Source organism: Rhipicephalus microplus, chromosome 1, assembly GCF_043290135.1.
Source record: "Rhipicephalus microplus isolate Deutch F79 chromosome 1, USDA_Rmic, whole genome shotgun sequence".
NCBI lineage: Eukaryota > Metazoa > Arthropoda > Arachnida > Ixodida > Ixodidae > Rhipicephalus > Rhipicephalus microplus.
This window is the reverse complement of record NC_134700.1, coordinates 247,259,164-247,279,287: the sequence shown is the minus strand read 5'-3', so window position 1 is coordinate 247,279,287 and position 20,124 is coordinate 247,259,164. Positions and strand designations below refer to the sequence as shown.

At 46.0% G+C, this 20,124-nt stretch overlaps 1 protein-coding gene across 1 annotated transcript; it reads left to right on the top strand.

Moving 5' to 3' along the window:
- The first annotated feature begins 8 nt into the window (after positions 1 to 8).
- Positions 9 to 19,102, top strand: LOC119185137 (eukaryotic translation initiation factor 4E type 2). The gene is made up of 6 exons (XM_037434246.2): positions 9 to 135; positions 462 to 531; positions 4,006 to 4,143; positions 7,997 to 8,101; positions 11,627 to 11,916; positions 18,938 to 19,102. Exons 2-6 carry the CDS (start codon positions 520 to 522, stop codon positions 18,978 to 18,980), a joined length of 588 nt encoding a protein of 195 aa, XP_037290143.1. The 5' UTR covers positions 9 to 135; positions 462 to 519; the 3' UTR covers positions 18,981 to 19,102.
- Positions 19,103 to 20,124: the final 1,022 nt, after the last annotated feature.

Genomic DNA, 20,124 nt, shown 5'->3' with positions numbered 1-20,124 from the left:
AGACAAGTCTAATAATTCCCTCTTGGATCGATGGCTGTGCAGTTGCGGCAGCATGTAAAGTTGCACCAGATGTTCTTGATTGTTATTGTTTGTAACGTTCCCTTGATTTGAGATCTGTTAACAACAACACGCAAAGTAAGTCAGCGTAAATGTTTCTTGTGCACTGTGGTCGACATATGCTAATATTTGTAGGGTTTCGATTAACACATTCGTCGGCACTGCAGCTTGATTTTTGTGTTTAAGACACATTTTACCTCGAATCTCTTCTTTGTCAAAGAGCGCAAGAGCACAGCATTTGTTCTTCTGTAAATCTCGTACACGCTCGTACGCTCCAAGGTCCCACGATTTGCAAAACTGATTCGTACAAATGCCACTATAAACATAATTGTGTAGCTGGTGCGGCGTCGCCTTTCACTTTCCGAGCGTGTACAGTTGGCACCATCGGCGCTGTTCTTTCGCAGGCTGGCGCAAGACGACTCTCAAGGTGGGGACGACGAGGCGAGTCGGCGAAGACCGATCATGGCCGCGCCGGTAAGCGCTGGTAGTTGATCACTAATTGTACGTAATACAGCGTGTGTTCGTGAGAATGCGATCCCTCGGCGTTACGTGTGCTGATCAGGGCTTCACGAAACTCTATAACTGTTTCCACCAGAGTTTGCAATGCTCTCTGCAAACATAAACCTTAAAGTTATCAATCGGGTAAAGGACTATCTAAACGATCGACAGCAGAACGTAGTGCTTAACGGCTCAAAATCATCTGCGGTAACCGTTACGTCCGGTGTACCACAGGAGAGCGTATTGGGACGTTTGCTTTTTCTGATTTATATTAATAGCATAGTTGATGGTATTACCTCTCCCATTAAGTTATTCGCAGATGATTGTGTAGTGTTTAGAGTGATTAAATCGCACAAGGATGCTGAAATTCTGCAGCATGATCTGTACAGAATATCAACGTGGTGCCAAAAATGGGAACTGAGTCTAAACGTCCGTAAATTTTGCTGTGTATCATTCACCAACCGGATTAGTAAACTAGACACAACATACGAAATAAATAATTCAATAATTAGCAATGAATCCTATTATAAGTATCTGGGCGTCTATTTTTCCGACAATTTCAAGTGGAATAAACACATTGACATAACTGTGGCCAAGGCAGGCCGGATGCTATACTTCATACGCAGAAATTTTAGGCGTGCTTCACAGACCGTGAAACAAACCCGTTATCTCATGTATGTAAGACCTATTCTAGATTATGCTCGCATAACCTGGGATCCCCATCAGCAATACTTGATTGACACGCTGGAAAAAGTTCAAAACCAAGCAGCCAGATTCGTTAGCAACAACTATTATTCCTTTGCAAGCATCACAGAAATTAAACGAGCATTGAAATGGGAGACACTGATGGTAAGAAGGCAGAAACTGAGGCTTAAATTTCTTCATTGTATATATTATAATGGAAATGCTATTAACCCTCTCGATTATCTGTTCACACCAACGTACGTCTCTAATCGTCAAGACCATTCACAAAAAATATTAGAATACCGCTACAAAACCCACTCTTTCGGTAGTTATTTTTTCGTAAAAACAATACAGGAATGGAACCGTCTACCGGGTGATCTCGTCAATGAAACTGATAATGAATCCTTTTTTTCTTCCTTGTAACAAGGCCTACATTATCACTGCCACTAAGAATGGTTTGTTGTCTCGAAGAGTGTGGGTGTTTATAAATGCATGACTGCGACGTTGTTTTCGCTCACCAATATTCGAGTGTTTCTTTTTCTTCTCTTAAAATACCTTGAGTGCTGTTGTATTTTTTGTATCTATTGTTTCGATGGAAACTATGTAGTCAAATTATTATGTGTACCTCCCCTACGTAATGCCTTACGGTGATGTAGGTGAAATGTAAATAAATAAATAAAATAAATAAACTCATTTCATTGTAGTTTTGCTGAAAATGGCCGTTGCTCGAGCAGTGAAATTTTACCTGCGCATTCCGTTTTGGTGAGTGATAACGATCGCTCCATTTGTTTACCTTTGGTGTTTATTTGTGCAGTTTTACATGTACACTTGGAAGATCGTTGGCCAACGTAGATAATCAGCCGACGAATTGGGACGTTCGCTGCTTTGTGGGCCCGTGCTCATATTTCCGATGATTTGTCGAGATCTTCGCGGGCATTGCACGCCCTCTAGCTGATCTCCTCGAGAAGGATGTGCCATTTATGTGGCGTCATGATCAAGCCGCTGCTTTTTCACGCCTCATTTCCTAGCTCACCACACTGCCGATTCTCGCACACTTCGACGCGTCCGCGCCAACCGAGGTCCGCACGGACGCTAGCGGCTACGGGATTGGCGCTGTGTTAGCTCACCGACAATCCAGTCATGATGAAGTCTTTTCACATGGCAGCCGTCTGTTTTCCCCTGCCGAACGCCATTATTCCATTACTGAGCGTGAATGCCTGGTGCTTGTATGCGTAGTTGGTAATTCGCCCTTATTTATATTGCCAACACTTCACTGTGACTGCAGATCACCATGCCCTATGCTGGCTTCCGACTCTCAAGGATCCAACAGGGTGCCTGCCTCGCTGCGCTCTCTATCTTCAGGAATTCACGTACACTGTAGGCTACAAGTCCGGCCGTTTACACCAAAATGCCGGTCGCTTACCTAAGCACCCCATCGACACCTCAGATCTCGCAACGGACAACACTTCCGTGTACATTTCCTCACTCTCCGCTTTCAGCAACATTGCAGAAGAGCAATGGTGTGACGCGTCCCTACACAATATAATCAACCCCCTGAATGACGACCCAAGGAACGATTCGCTTTGCATGCTTGTCATTTTAGACTGCATCTTATACCTCTAGAACATGCACCCCGTGGGACAGGAGTTCCTTCTTATAGTACCCGTGGTCGACCGTACTACAGCAACTACATGACATACCGATGGCTGGTCAGCTTAGTAGTGCCAGGACGTATGACCGTGTTCGCCGACACTTTTTCTGGCCAAGCCTCTACCATTCTGTTCATGATTACGTTGCTTCTTTCCAGTCGTGCCAAAACCGGAAAAAACCAGCTCTACACCCTGCCGGGCTGCTTCAGCCTATTGACATACCTGCCTAGCCTTTTTTTCATTTCGGCCTCGACCTTCTCGGTCCTTTTTCTAATACAGGAAATGGGTGGATTGCAGTCGCAGCTGATTATTCGACCTGATTTGCCATCATAAGACCTCTCCTAAGCAGTTGCTCTACAGACGTTGCCGATTTCTTGATACAAGAGATTCTTGCACCACGACGCTCCTCACCAACTTCGCACAGACCGAGGCCGCTACTTTTTATAAACTTTTTATCTACAGTGGTTGAAGGTAAAAAACCTGGAGGCACTGCGCCGACCGAAGTAAAAGTTTAAAAAGAAAAAAAAAACACAGAAAAAAGGATGTTTCGGCTCCCACACAGAAGCCTTGTTCACCTACTTCGTTCTTCTGCAACAAAGCACAAGCTTACAACGGCTTACCATCCCCAGACAAACGGTTTCACGGAGCGTTTGAATCGCACGATCACTGATACGCTCTTCATGTATGTTTTTTACTGATCATCGCGACTGGGACATCGCGCTACCTTTTGTCGCTTTTTCGTACAACACCTCGCGCCACGACACTGCAGGTTCGATAATATCCCACACCTCCTCGAAAATTTTGCGATTGTATTTATGAGATATTTACAGAGGGAAACAGCCCCACAGTCAATATTATTGATGGCTGTGTTTCACCAGAACATGTCATGCTCCTCTTCTCTCACTACAGCATAGTGGTATTGGCAACACCGCAACAATATGAATTGATATTAGCTCTCGTATGGTGGCTCTTCTTAGTTGCTTAGCCAGGCAGAGGCTAATATTATTGTTTCCATTACTCCCAGCCAAGTTGTCTCAATGATGTTTGGAAAAGTAACAACGCTACTATATACTTATGATGGCATGACATGCGATTATACCCAGTGCTGCTTTCACAGGTGACAACCCCTGAAGAGCGTGGTGAACACAGGCTGCAGTTTGCGTACTCACTTTGGTTTTCAAGGCGAGCTCCTGGGAATAAACCCAACAACCAGCGTTATGACCAGAACCTCAAGCTAGTCTGTACTTTTGATACGGTGAGTTCTTTTGATAGTGTCATGTGCGTGGCACTGCAGTTCATGGCTTTTATGTTGTTGGTGTTCTTTCTTGATCAGTTTTAAAGAGTGTCCTTACAGCCCCCAACATAAATTTGAATAGATGGCCCACATTGACTTCACTGAGAGAACTGTGTTGGAGCACCAGCATGCGGTGACACGACATTTCCAATGTCACATTAATGTTATCAAAACAGTATTTGCAGGTTCTTTCATTATTCACGCACAGGGACGTTCTTACTGCACCGTTTTCACTTAAACGCAACTTGCTTGGCATCAAAGCCACCATTGTGGAGTACCAGTTCCTTTCCGAAGCTGTGTCCATGATGTCTCGTGCAAGCCATCTATAGGAATACGGTGAACTCTCTGTTGAGTGAACTTCAAGAGACCCAATAATATCGTTTACTTAACTGAATATTCACTACACTTTGGAACAGCATTGGGATCAGAAGACGTCAAATGAAGCATGTGAAATGCGATTTACTTTGAAACGAATTCTGTAACTTTCATTTGGACTGGCGCCCTCAAAGCACAAGAACAGACAAAGCTGCTCAGAGAGTTCACATTTCTATGCACTGCCTTTAGCACAAGTTGCTGCTGTGGCACGAAGTCTCACCATTTTCTAATATATCCTGCAGCTTGTCTGAAGATTCAGGTATTTGTACCTGCCTTTGCCATTACAATTCCTTCGTCGCACTTTCTTTTGGTTTCGGGCAAACGTAGGAAAAAACTTCCAAATTTGATAGTTCTGCACAGGTACTGAACTGCGCATGTCTTGTTTTTGTCTCCCGCACGGTCGCTTTGTCTGGGTGGTTTTGCATGCACAAGTGATTATGAACTGCCACTGATGGATGGGAAATTTGAAGGCAGCAGGCTGTGGCAATACCAGTGCTGAGAGCGCAAAACTTTACTGAATTGGTTTCAAAAATGAGCCCGGGTTCGCGGATGAAGTTTGTTTGACTGGAATATTCACTGTTCATAAATTCGCTTAAATGAAAACGTTTTTGCATTGAATGTGTTAGAAAACTGCTGGACATATTATGGAAGTTTGTTATTCTGAAATATTCGTTACACTGATGCTCGCACAAGTGAGAAGAAAATGTTGAAAAATTTCACACTCATAGCGACGAGATTGAAACAACACCGGGCATACTACGATGATATTGGTCGATTATAGATAATTCATTACATCATAAAATGAACTGCTCATTAAACCTGATGATGCACTCCTTGATTTGCAACAATTTTGTACTACATTTTCCAAGAGTATTCGTTGTTTTTGGTTAGCATATCTTTACTTATTCAAGGCTATTCTTGTAACTTCTGTCATGTTGCCACTATCCACAGATATTCAGAAGTCATGTTATATGGAAAGACAAGGACTGAAAGACATAGCATGACACAGTCCAGAGCTTTCCGTAGCCTCATGATAGTTTTCATAGCGATTGAATGTTCAATGCACAATTGAAGGGGGGGGGGGGGGGGGACCTTGGTCGCCCTTACAACATGATTCTGTATAGTGTACTGTTTATCTCTTTCGTTACCACGCCTATTGAAATCGATCACCGGTGATCGATGCTTTTGGATCGTCAATTTTGTTATGGTAAATTTGTTTCTCGTGCACCCAGTACTTTCTAGTAGTTAGTCCAGCCACTCAACTTTTAGAATCAATTTGAATTTGCACGTTTTGGCATCATAGTGATTTTTGACAGACCTTTGCGCAAACTAATGTATGTGTATTGTTGGCAAAGTGCACTAGGTTGGCGAACTTGACAGAAGTGCTTGCCCCTCAGTAACATCGAAGTTCTGCAATGAAAAGAACCTTTCCAAGCCTAATATTGAATTAAAGTGTCAGCTTCACAAATAACAATGTCGAGCAGTAATGATTGCCAGAAATTTATGCCATATATTCAATAGAGAGCTGTGCCTAATGTTGAATTCCAATGGCGGAGTCGGAGCAAGTTTTTCTGCTCCTTTCAGAGCAAGTGTGTTCCAATGACAGAGTGAGAGCAAGAGTCAAAAGTTCCAATGAGAGAGCCGGAGGGGATTCAGAGCGGGAGTCCCTCCGTGGAGCAGGAAAAACTGCTCCGCCGAAATCGGCGGAGTGGACCGGAACTCAGCGTGACGTATTTCCTTTAACACGTTTGCCTGCTTGGGGGCGCTGCTGGCGCAGCGCGAGTTGTGTTGATAATGGCGGACGGCATGGACGGCTCGGCTACCTCAGCAAAGCGTGCGGACAATAGCTGTTGCACGCTTGGCGTGATATCCATTGCACACAGGTGAATAGTGCTGAACAAGCAAACGAACGATGCGGCGATGCTGGTAAACCACATGGGAAACAGACAGCGGAAAAGACCAGGCGCAAGGTATCCTGGGTAACGCGGCAGCTTCCGCCTTGCTCCAGCAGGGCGGGTTGTGTTCCGATGGCGGATTTGGAGGATTTGCTCTAGGCCAGAGTCGAGTGCTCGCTCGCAAAGTCGGTCGGCTGCACCGACTCCGCCATTGGAATTCAACATAAGAGTCAAGGAAAATTTGTTCTACAAAAAATATATACGAAGGCCCGCCGCGCGTTTAAAGTGTTGGTGGCCTTTTTTGACAGTTTTCAGTTGCTCTGGTTTTGCTTGCATTGTTATATCAGACACAGGGTCTAATCTAGTGTCACTAGTCGCTGCTATGATGATGTCGTCACGCGCGGATGGGCGCGCACTTGCGCTACGAAAAACACGCGCCGCTCAAAACTGTGTTGCAACCGCACCTTAATTGAGTGAGGACGAGGTTAGAGTCCGAGGAGGACAGCACCTGAGCATGTTTTGCGTCAGCCTGAGACAATCGCAGCCATTCATGGGTTTGCTTTGATTACGACCTGAAGTTGACATATCTGCCACAAGTATGTAGCTGATGACCTTTGTGCACAATCTTATAGCTACTATAGTTATGTGTGAGGTCCACACGTCACTAGGGCACGGTGTGCTGGTGCCGGCTGCAGAGACAAGAAAGCCTCCGGAGAACATCATGGACCTTACCATGGAGTAGCACTAAACCTTTTAGTGTGTGCAATACTTTTTATTAAATATGATGTATAAAAAATGCAAAAAAATATGCTTAGATGCATATGTCAAAATACCAATCTATGCGGAGGTAGGTGGCTCATGGATAGAGGTGACACTAGACGAAATAGCGAAGTTCATTAGACATCTGATTTATACAGGGATTATTCACATCACGGGCATAAATCCTATATTGGAACATCTGCAGGCTCTTATCACAAGTCAATAAAAATTTACTGAGAAAAGTGTTTGAGTACACTTGCGTCTAACGAAAAACCATGCAATGCTTCCATGCATGCCACGGGCAACAAAGCTGCACTATGGTTTTGATTTTCTCAGTCTGTGTGAAGAGAAACATTTTGTACAACATTCATTATTTTTATACTGTTCCTAGACCATTTATTCATAAAATGTATAGTCTGAATTTTCTTTGTTTTGAATATTTTTGCATATATAGTGTTTTTTATTCAACTGTTTACCAGCTAACGACCGAAAATTTTATTCACATTTTTCTTAATTAGAAAATATTTTTGTCACTCTATAACATATATTTTTGCAAAGAGCATTTCATTGTGCAAAGTTTGGTATGCTGCAATGCGTGCTGGAGTACTTTTCAAACTGGCAAAAACGATCTTCTCGAGACATATGAAAAACAACCATTTTCGCATGGTTACGAAACAGTTATGCCATTACCTTCAATGCAAAGCATTTACGTTCTTAAAAGCTGCTCACTTGAGGATGTTTTTCTCTTTTTGTTTGCGTACATCATTGGTTTTTCTACATGCCAGGTGGAGCAGTTTTGGAAGCACTATAGCCATTTGATTCGACCTTCAGAAATGTCGGGCCACAGTGATTATCATCTCTTCAAGGAAGGCATCAAACCAATGTGGGAGGTAAGTACTTTTATTTTGTGTTCATTGTTACTCATACATAATCTTTCATCCTTTGATTAAGTGTGATGACACCAACCAAATTTTCATTTCAGATTAAACTTGGCTGGCATGATTTCATTTTGCACGCTCATCTCTTGACTGCCGTAAGCAAGCCACATGCAAACAATGACCAGCTCACTTCGAGTTAGTGGCTCTGCGAAATGTCGTGCGCTCTCTGAAGGAACGGAGGCAGGAGATGCAGTTGTAGAAACCAACAAACACGTGCATTGTTACGAAGGCGAGACGCCAACACGGTCCCGAAGGGGCCGCTGCTCCGAACTCCGCTGCCAAGGTCACCAGCCGGTTGGTAGCGTAGGTTTCTCAGCTCGCGACTGCTTCTGCGCAGAGCTGATAGACGAGCAGACGAGACGACGGTGAGTTAAGGCAAAGTTTATGTACAGCATAGAAATAGAGGCGTTACGAATTCGGCACTGCGGCCGGCAGTCTCGAAGAGCCGAGATGTCTTCTCTCGCACTCTGTTACCAAGCGCACCGCCGACGAGGTTACGATGGGTGCCACGAAACTCGCCGCTTACAAGGGCACTGGCCGCGCCGACAGCAAAAAGGCTCGAAGCAATGAGAGGCTTCTCTGACACATAGGTCTACTGCGGGCGATGCACCGCAGGGCCTTTTCATAGGCGCCGGGTGGATTCTTTGAGTCACCAACGTCCAACCAGAAGTGCCGCTGGCCGGGATGTCAGAATCCTCCAATGGGGCCCTCCGCTGGGCCGCGTCATGCTCGTCAAATCCGGAGCCGCTGCGCGTGGTTGCACCCAAGGATGAGTGACGCCGCCACTCATTGCGTAAGGCTCGCCAGACTGGAAAGCGCCGATCGCTTCAACGGGCTCGTGGGTTGGGGAGCTCGCTGTGCGTTGCGTGACAGACTGGCGCCGCTGCTTGATGACGATGTTGAGTTGATCGCGTCAGGCAAGTTCGACCGCTGGCCTTGACACAGATTGCCTTTGTAGAGGCATTGACGTTCGGTGTGGACTCGCAGGCGTAACAGCATATATATTCAGTTGCTTTGACATGACAATATTGCCAGCCGAATAAAATATGTCACTAATGACACATTAACACGTCCTTATACAGTATTCAAATACAGCACTCAAGGAAACAAAATTACTAAACTCAAGGTACCGCAATAGCGGCGTCGCCGATTTTCAACTAGCCACAAGGGACCCATGGGAAACGACCCGCAGTTGCCATTCCTTGTGAATTCTCTGTTGGAGAGGTTCATCCGTGATCACCACCAAATGCCAAAGATAGTCTCGTTTCCATGCACTGACCTAGCCTCTCCATGGGCCGTACTACTCATAACCTGCGTGTGCCCAGCGGCAACGTTTATAGAGCCTGCTCAGTTGCCAAACTCTGCCTCTTCCATGCTCTGAAAGCGACGCATAACCGACTTCCGGTCCAGGTGGCACTACTGTAGCAACAGGCTTCGTGCAGCAGACGACGAAGCATGAATGAACGTCGCACATGCAGCTGCTATCCACGCAAATATTGAATTGCTTGAAAATGCAAGGACAACGATGAGTAGTTTTTCACTTAAGGTAATCCTAAAGGTTTAATACATTTGCAACAATGTTTAAATGTGCATTAGATGACGTTACATGTTGCGCGAGCGATAGCAGGCACCTGGTTCTCTTTCAAGTTCAGCATGACACGCTTTAGTGCTGCTGGTTGTCTAAGTCCACTTTTCAATGACAAAGCAAGCAGCGTTGACGAGAATTTTTTTTCAGCCAATGGGAAAGACTCCAAATGTTCATGTAGGTGCTGTGAAAATACGTAACAACAGAATTTCGTTGAAGCCTCGCGAGTCTTACAGTGGATGCTGGTCACATTGTTCGCATTATCCATTATAATTTGTGTCAAGTACCCAAGAAATGTAAAAAAGACTAGGAAACGGCTAAACATTGTCATTCATACTGACTATGCGGCACGGCACATTTGGAGAAATCAATCCTCGCAAATGCATGGGTACGTTATCTATGTGTCACAGCACACTTCCATAGCGATCAAACCTAGTCTGGACCGGATTTCTTTCTGTGCCTCATCGGCACAAGTTGAGAGCTTAGAACAAATTATGCAGCTTATACTCTGGGTTAATACTTCACAGCAGCTTGTAATGTTATGCTAGACTACTGGCCCATGAGTTGTGAAAATATAGGCCTGTGTGTATAGATGTAGGTACACTTAGAAAACCCCAGGTGGTGAAATCATTTTTGTCAAGACTAGAAATAGCATGATCCCAAGCTTCACAGAAAGCCGGATCACGTGAAGCCCAGCAGAAGTGTCTAACAAAAATGTTTGTCCTATAGCCGCTTGTGCATCTAGGTACACAACAAGTTGGCACTGCTGATGCACAAACATCCACGCTACACAGAACACTACAGCGCGCGGACACAGCACAATCGCAGTTAAACATGCACACGATCCAGCGCACGTTGCTGGACTGGCTGAAGCCTGTTGCGACAGCAGCATCACTTCCAGCCACCACTTGCGGCGGCGGCACTCAACACCGCCGAGTTTTCAAACTGAACAGGTTTGATAAACGTTGCCCAGCGCCACCTTCCGCTCGGCAGCTGTTAAAACTAAATGCGGCCTGTCTGCAAGATACATGTGCACCCCGAGGCACTGATGACTTCACTGAGGGTGACAGCACCCCCACAAGTTATTCAATGCATTAGGATCATTTGGTCATGAATGCATATCCACAGGTATGTAACAGATGAAATAGTGTCATGCTACACATAAGCAAAGCTCATTATTGGGCAGGTACTCTCTCACTTTTATGTGAAATATCGGCTGAGCAAACAAATGTGCTATCGATAGGCATACCTCCTGTTTCCATAATGCGAAAGAAATGGCTAACCATTTCTTTCACATCATGCTTGTCAGCTGCATTGACAGTAGATGCAGTAAATTATGTAATCAGTGGCCTTTGCTTTAACAAGACATTGTCCCTCTGGGAACAGATAACTGAAAAATATATTTGAGGTTACTGAGATTCATCAGACATCTGGAACATGTTTTGTTGCAATTTTAACATGCATGTATAAAATTTCCGTTCTACGTAGTGAAAAGTATGAAGTACTTTATATGCAATCAGTCTTTGTCAATGAATTGAATTGCAGAGCCGTATACCTTGGTAACCACACAGCTTAGAAGCGTGTAGATGGTTGCTATGCCATCCGCCCCTAAAAGGAAAGGTGCTGGTTCTAATCAGTCTTATTTCTTTAACTTATATTGTTCACTTCATTTAAATAGAATGGAGCAATGCTTACAAACAGTTGTGAAACTGGGTCATATTAGAAGTATTACTCTTATTATAAGCAGTCACTGCCTCGTTTTCTTGCGTTAAAAGCTGCCAATAGTTCATGCACTATAAATTTTTGCACTTGCAGTCCAAATGTTAAACCTGAAATCAGTCGCTTTCATTGTTGGCATTTTATCACCTATCATCCGAACACATGAATGGCAGGATGAGGCGAACCGCACGGGTGGCAAATGGATTGTGCGGCTGCGCAAGGGGCTGGCATCCCGCTGCTGGGAGAATCTGATCCTGGCCATCCTGGGTGAGCAGTTCATGGTCGGGGAAGAGGTGTGTGGTGCCGTGGTGTCAGTGCGATTCCAGGAAGACATCGTGTCAATCTGGAACCGCACGGCCAGTGACAGTCAGACAACGCTGCGCATTCGTGACACCTTGCGCCGTGTACTCAACCTGCCTGTCAACACCGTTATGGAATACAAGACGCACACAGACAGCCTAAGGTACGTGTTATGTGTGTTATCATTTCGTACTGCAAGCGCTTTTGATGTGTCTTATTGTCTTCATCTGTACATAATCATCATTATCCTAGTTTTTTCTGGGTACACTCCATGTCCTCGCCAAATAATCACATTTCTCCTGCATCTGTAATCGTTTTCTGCATGCTGTTTAGCTGTGTGTTGTGAATGGTCTTCTGACCAGCCTTATACACTTGTTTTATTTTAATACCTTAGTCAGCCATGGTCCAACTGTACCCTTTGCATCATTTTGCACCATTTGCATCTAGTTACTGAACTTTTTTATTGTATTAAGTGACACACCACAGCCTTATCCAATACAGTGGCAGTATATCATCTGATGGTTAGCGAAATATATACTACTAGTATATTGCACTGCTGCTTGATATTTTAGAAAATGGTAACATGGTGAAAATATTTAAATAAATTGTTTTACCTATAATGTAAATGCAAAGCGATAAGCGGTAGCAGCATCAAGACAGAAGCAACAAGAGCCGGCCAGATATACGAGCGTCGTCGCAGCAGCAACCAGGCAATCCCAGCTCGCCCCACGCGCCAACGTGTCGATGTCGCTGCGGTAGTGGGCATTCCTCTTCACTACATATCGTCCCTCGTCGAAAAAAGAGCCATCCTGGCGACTCATGGAGAACAGAGTACGAGCGGATCGTAATATGATTTTAACCGCTGTACGTGAACAGTTTCACGACACTGAAAGCGCTGGTCTGTGGATGACGTCACGGGTTCGATGATGTAGTTAACAGGTGAGGTCTGCGAAACAACGGGTAGGGTTCCTGATATTTCGAAACTAGCTTCGAAGAAAGGCCTGTAGAGACAGCTGGAACCCAAAGCCACACAAGGGTATCCAGAACAAAGTTAGGGTACGGGTGGTTATCGTCACGCCGAGATTTCTGTCACCATTGGTCGATGGTTGTGAAGGACTGGGCAAGCTTAGAGCATTCATCGGCATAGCGGGCAGCTTCAGAGATGGGCGTAGACTCGTAGGAATCGGGGTGGTAGGGCAGAATAGTAACTAGTGTGGTGGAAGGGTCTCGGCCATATAACAAGAAAAATGGCGAAAAGCCCGTAGTCGCCTGTGGAGCAATATTGTAGGTGTATGTCATAAAAGGCAGAATGAGGTCCCAATCGGAGTGGTCTGAGGCAACATACTTTGATATCATGTCGCCAAGGGTATAGTTGAATCTTTCCATCAATCCATTCGTTTGGGTATGGTAGGCGGTGGTAGTCCAGTGAATGATACGGCATTCGGCAAGGAGTGCATTGACAACTTCAGAGAGGAACACACGTCCTCTGTCGCTGAGAAGTTCACGCAGTGCGCCGTGACGGAGAGTGAAGTTCCGCAGGAGAAAAGACGATACGTCGCGTGCAGTGGCAGCAGGCAAAGCGGCTGTTTCTATGTATCGCGTCAAGTAGTCGACAGCGACAACAATCCAACGGTTTCCGGAAGCCGTGAATGGAAAAGGCCCGTACAGATCGATTCCATTGCGGTCGAAAGGCTTGGCTGGGCAATGGATTAGCTGGATCGAACCAAAGGTGTGATAAGGCAGAGCTTTCCGTCGTTAGCACTGCGGGCATGACTGAATGTACTTGCGCACAAAGGTGTACATGCCTCGCCAATAAAACCGGGAGGAAAGGCGAGCGTATGTTTTGAAGATGCCCGCATGTGTGCACTGAGGGTCAGCATAAAAAGCTGAACATATTGCAGCACGAAGATGGCGAGGTATGACCAGTAACCACTTTCGGCCGTCAGACTTATAATTCCTACGATAAAGGAGGTCATCGCGAATCTCAAAGTGAACTGCTTGACGGCGCAATGCTCGAGAAGATGAAGCAGTCGACGGGTCCGAAAGGAATCGTCGAAGAGCGTTAATCCAGTCATCCTTACGTTGCTCTGACGCCATGTCGCAGTTTGCTGGAAACGCAACCGTTTCGTCCACGGCAGATAGACAGGCAGAGCTTTCCGATGATACAGGTGAACGCGATAGGGCGTCGGCATCAGTGTGACGTCGGCCAGACCTGTATATAGCATGCATGTAAAACTCTTGCAACCGCAAAGCCCAGCGAGCTAAACGGCCGGAGGGGTCCTTCAACGTGGATAACCAAAAAATTGCATGGTGATCAGTGACCATGTCGAAAGGGTTACCGTATAGGTACATTCTAAATTTACCTAGAGCCCAAATAATTGCCAGACACTCCATCTCTGTTACAGAATAATTCTTCTCCGCTTTGGTGAGGGTACGGCTTGCGTAAGCGACTACGTACTCCTGGAATCCCGATTTGTGCTACGTGAGCACGGTATCGAGTCCAACACTGCTTGCATCGGAGCAGTTGGGTCGAAGTGACGCAAGATTGGTGGTGAGCTTAACAGGTGGCGCAACTTTTTGAAGGCATCATCACAGGCGGGTGACCAAGCGTAACTTTTGAGTCATTCCGTAAAAGTTCAGTCAAGGGGGGCGGTGATCATCGCAAATTCCGAAGAAAGCGGCGTAAATACGAGCAGAGGCCAAGGAAGCTGCACAGATCCTTCAGAGATGAGGGTTTAGAGAACTCTGCAACTGCCGGAAGCTTGGCGGTGTCAGGAATAATACCGTCTTTAGAGACAACATGGCTGAGGATCGTGAGCTGACTTTCGCCGAGGCGGCATTTTTTCAGGTTGAGCTGAAGGCCGGCTTCAGTTAGGCACTGTAGTACTTCATCTAGCCTGTGGAGATGCGTGTGAAAATCTAGTGAAAATATAACCACGTCATCTAAGTAGCACAGGCATGTTTTCCACTTCAGGCCTCGCAAAAGATTGTCCATCATCCGCTCGAATGTTGCGGGCACGTTGCAAAGACCGAAAGGCATGACGTGGAATTTGTAAAGGCTATCAGGTGTGACAAAGGCCGTTTTAGGCTGATCTTCAGGCGCCATAGAGACTTGCCAGTAGCCGCTTTGTAAGTCAATAAAAAAGAAGAACTTCGCACCTTGGAGGCTGTCAAGGGCGTCGTCGATTCTCAGTAAGGGGTAAACGTCCTTTCGAGTTATTTTGTTAAGACACGGTTGTAAACACAGAAGCGAATTGACCCGTCCTTCTTCTTAACGAGAACGACTGGAGATGCCCAGGGGCTATTCGAAAGCTGGATGACGCCACGCTTGAGCATGTCAGCTACTTGGTCACCGATAACCTGTCGCTCTGTCATGGACACGCGATAGGGTTTTTGATTCCGTGGTGCATTGGTGCCCGTGTCGATGCGGTGACACACAGCTGATGTGCGGCCGAGGGGACTATGCTGGCAGTCAAAGGAAAAACGGAACTCGTTCAGGAGTCGTAGAAGCTGAGCAAGTTGTGAAACGGTTAACGTGTCGGCAAAGGAGCTGCTCAGTATGTCAGGTCTAGTAGTCTGCGGCGAAGAGGCACAGGTCAATCTAGCGACTTCGTGTTCCGCGAAAGAACCAGTCGGCATGTCAATAATTGCAGAAGAGTCGAGACTATAAACACGCCCGACGCACTCGCCCTGAAGTAGTGTTACAGGACATGACAGCAGGTTTGAGATGAGCAGTCTGCTGACACTGTCATGAAGTTCTAAAAGAGCATGAGGTAGCGGCGAAGACTTGCGACGAATGAAAACGGCAGATGGCGTGCAAAGGGCACTTGACTCGGCGAGCGCGTTGCAAGACACCATGGCCAAGGCAAAAGAGTGCAGCGGTATGGTAACGTCTTTAGCAACAAATAGTTCAGTAACGTATGCTGTCGGGCTAGTTGGTGTGTAACTGTGCAGAACATCGTTGGCGCAAACTTGAAAGACGTCGAAAGAAGAGACTTGGAAAAGTGCACACTCGCAACTGACTTTTATTGAACCGAAGCTCGTGTTATAAAACCCTCACGCATGTTTGTTCGCCAAATTGTCTAATAAACATCGCCTCTGCCATTTTATGCGTGAGGGTTTTATAAGACAAGCTTCGGTTCAATAAAAGTCAGTTGCGAGTGTGCGCTTCTCCGAGTCTCTTCTTTCGACGTCTTTTAAGTTTGCGCCAACGATGTTCTGCACAACAAATAGTTTGTCCCCGGTTTCAACAGCATCATGTAAAATAGCGTCACTAAACACTTCAAATGCCACCTCAGTGCGCGAGCAGTCGATGACGGCCTTATTAACGGAGAGAAAGTCCCAGCCCAAAATGAGGTCATGGGAGCAGGAATCCAACGCTAGCAATTCGAAGACATAGATGAGGCCGTCAATCGCAATGCAAGCAGTACAGGTAGTGGCCAGCATGATGTGCTCTGCGCTTGCTGTACGAAGCGATATACTTGCTTGTGGCGTCATAACTTTTTTGAGCAAGCGGCAGAGTCTGGCACTGATCACTGAAACTGCATCACCAGTGTGGACAAGAGCGAGTGCAGCGACGCCGTCCACATATACATCGAGAACATTCGATGGGGAAGAGAGAGGCCTTGGTCTTTTCACGGGCGACGCAGTTTCTGCCTCTAAAACTGCGGCAATCAGTTTTCCTGCTCTGGCGATGAAGGACGACGACGCATCGGCGATGGCGAGCGGCAGTTAACAGGAGGGCGGTGGTTGGCGTACGATAACATGTGGTCAGGGGGCTGAGAGCCTGTGAACGAAGGGCGCGGTGGCACATAAGGGGCAGGTTCGAAGCTCTGGTAGTAAACGGACGCGTCGACGGCAGTATCGCACTATGTGGCCAAGTAGGCCACAGGCAAAGCATATTGTCCGATTGTCGAGTGTACGCCATTGTCCACTACTCTGGAAGGAGCTTGGCTGAGCGAACCGATGAGTGGGTCGCAGTGGCACACCTGATGGTAGTGACGTAAAAGTCTGAAGAGGTGATCGAGCAGCCACTTCAGCATAGCTTAAAGGCGGATTTATCTCGGCACAGGCAACAGGGGTCGGCAACAGTGAAGTGTCACGGGCAGATGACAGAGCTGCGCAAACTGACTCCTAGATGGCCTGGCAAATGTTTGCTGGCAGAGGTGACGGTGGTTGGCCGGCGGTACATAGCAGTGATAGCTGACGAGCGACTTCAGCATGAACAAACTCCTTGATCTTCGATAGCAGGGACTCGAAGTCAGAGGTGGTGGTTAGGCTTGAGAGTGTGTCATCCGGGACGTTAGAGCGTCGCTTGAGAAGACGCTGTCGTCGGAGCTTGTCGATACTCTGACACAGCTCTATGAGCTCCGAGACAGTGGCAGGGTTTTTCAAGAGGAGCATTTGAATGGCATCGTCAGAAATGCCTTTCATAATGTGTCGTACCTTGTCAGTTTCCAGCATCGTCGGGTCAACACGCCGGCAAGTTTGTGCACCCCAGGGCGTCCAAAAACAGCTGTGATGCAGAACTTAAAGTTCGTCCAAATAGGATTGTCCGTCTCGTGGTTTCTGTACCACAGCTTGGCGAGATTCTTTAAATAAAACACCACGGTACCCAGTTTCATGGCATCATCCCATTTGTTGGTAGCGCTGGCTCATTCGTAGGATTCTAGCCAATCCTCAACGTCTTTCTCGTCTGTGCCGCTGAGGATGTCGGGTTCACGCGGGAGCTGGGCACCGGGACAGCCCCTGGGTGGCAAAGCTCCGGGGGTGTGTGAAGACAGCGTCGTCAGGCATGACGAACGGCAGCTTTTGGCTACGCAATTCCAGGGTCGGGGAAAACCGCAGCAGCCTCCACCAAAATATAATGTAAATGTAAGGCGATAAGCGGTAGCAGCGTCAAGACAGAAGCAACAAGAGCTCGCCGGATATACGGGCGTCGTCGCAGTGCAAACCAGGCAGTCCCAGCTCACGCCACGCGCCAACCTGTCGATGTCGCTGCGGTAGTGGGCATTACTCTTCACTACATACCTAATTGAAAAACTTTGTAAAATCCCTAAGTTCAAGGCACTGCATTAATTGATATGATATTAATGAGTGTAGGTTGGATACTACTTGTGTTCACTCAAAAGGTGCATCTTCCCTGTGCCAGAAGTACTTGCCAAACTCACCATGTGTGTTTTTAAATGTAACTTCAAACTGTTATATATTGTACTTCAGCTACAAATTGCAATCTTATAACACAGAACCTACTATCAACTTGTAATGTCTATATTAGTACAACTGCCCCGCCGCGATGGTCTAGTGACTAAAGTACTCGGCTGCTGACCCACAGGTCGCGGGATCGAATCCCGGCTGCGGCGGCTGCATTTCCGATGGAGACGGAAATGTTGTAGGCCTGTGTGCTCAGATTTGGGTGCACGTTAAAAAACTCCGGGTGGTCGAAATTTCCGGAGTCCTCCACTACGGCATCTCTCATAATTATATGGTGGTCTTGGGACATTAAACCCCACTTATCCATCATTATATCAGTAAGACTCAACAAAAAATATTAAGTCTTATGTTAAATTTTGCAACAATTTTACCTTCTTGGTTATGCAGTTCTGCCACTTTTCCTTCTCCTTCCTAAAAGGGTCATAACACCATTTGTCTAGTATCAATTTATTATTGTATCTGAGAGTCGCCGTTAGCCTGTCTTATGCCTACATCAAGGCCAAGGCAATACCAAGCGATCCCAAACTCGCCTTGTCATGAATTAGCTGATTAATCGAGAGATCAAAGCCTAATATTGTTAGCTACACAAAACACTGGGCCCTGAGTATACTTTTAAATGTGTAAAAATTTCTTTGCCAACATGACAAAAAACTGTCTGTCCATCTGTCCCACATGGTGAATTCAAAGAAATAAACATATAAAACAACAAATTTTTCTGGTTCTGTTTGCTTCACCCGCAACATAAATTGAATAAAAGAATTTTCTTTTAAGCCTGATTCTCCCAAATTTTGTCAGCTTGTTATAAGATATATACACTTTTAACATGCAATACATAGTTTCACCTGATCTGTATGTTGCAGTTTCCTAAACAGGGTTTCATGGTACTGCTAGTAGCACAATATGAGTATCGTGACATGGTCTTCCTGCCATTGATTGATCAATGATGTAATAACTTTTCTTTCTCTTCAAAGGGACAATTCCAGTTTTCGCAACACAGACATCTTCCTCAGGTGACAAGGATTGGAGGTGCAGCAAGGACAGGCCATGCTGCTCGTGATAAAGAACTCTGGAGTTTACATTACAGTGCCATCATAAAGTGTGGTAAACACCACCCAATAAAAAAAAACATCGCTCGATTCAGAGGAAATGTTTCACTTGTAGTGGGGCTGCTCTTAGAAGACAATGCTTGTAACTATATCGTTGCATCTCAGCCGTTGTCTTTGTTTCTTCATAGGGATAGCATAGTGGTGTACCATGATGTAGTAATATTGAGGATCGGAAATACTCTTGCATCTGTAACCCATAAGGGAGCTCGGCTCTGCATTGTCGGGCGGTGGGTATGGTGGGTCTGAAGGAATAGTGTGGAAAGACAGGCCACTTTCTCGAGAAGCGAGAATGGACTTCACCGAGCTGCAGGCCAGTATACTGGTAGGTGGCCGGCTACAATGTAAATTCAACCCAGCACCCCTGCATTAGCTATGTAAAATACATTGCTCATGATTACATTTCTCATAGCACCGTTTTAAAAGGTAGTTTGCTTGTATGCCTGCGTTCTAGATTGAACTAGTGTTCATGTAAATTAGATGCACTAAAGCGGATCATGGCAAGTTAGTGCCGGAAGCAATAAATTTACTATGTGGAGTCGTCCAGAGGCGAGTGCACTTTGAAGTCCGTGCAGCGTTTCAACATGCGTGCTACCACCTACGACAAAGTCAAGTTCGCTATAGCAAAGTGTCTATTATCTCTTTCATAAATTCCATATGATAGTCTAACTCCTTGCTCGTTCAGCATTTTTGTTTATTTAATGTTTTATATTTAGTCTAAATTTTCGGGTTTTTTTTTTTTGAAGTTTCATGGGTCATTTCATTCTGCAACTTGTTTCTTGGCCCATCCTCTTTTGTGGGCGAGTGCCATTGGGAAGAGCATATCATCAGCCACATGGCTATGCCATGCCGTGGACTATGCTAAACTAGGATCTGTTTGGATAGTATAGCATGGGGAGGTGAGACAGGAAAGTGAGGGTGACGAGGAGAAAAGTCTGCACTTGCTCCAATTAAACTACCCTCCCTTCCCCTCTCCACCTCGACGAAACCCTGCTCACGCCCATTGGTGGGAAAGAGGTTCGCGTTCACTGTGGCCTAACTGCTGGCACACTTTC

What these genes read in the sequence shown, in the direction of transcription:
- LOC119185137 (XM_037434246.2), top strand. An exon ending in GCATCAAACCAATGTGGGAG is followed by an intron (nt 8,102 to 11,626) that starts GTAAGTACTTTT and finishes CATGAATGGCAG; the next exon opens with GATGAGGCGAACCGCACGGG. An exon ending in ACGCACACAGACAGCCTAAG is followed by an intron (nt 11,917 to 18,937) that starts GTACGTGTTATG and finishes TTCTCTTCAAAG; the next exon opens with GGACAATTCCAGTTTTCGCA.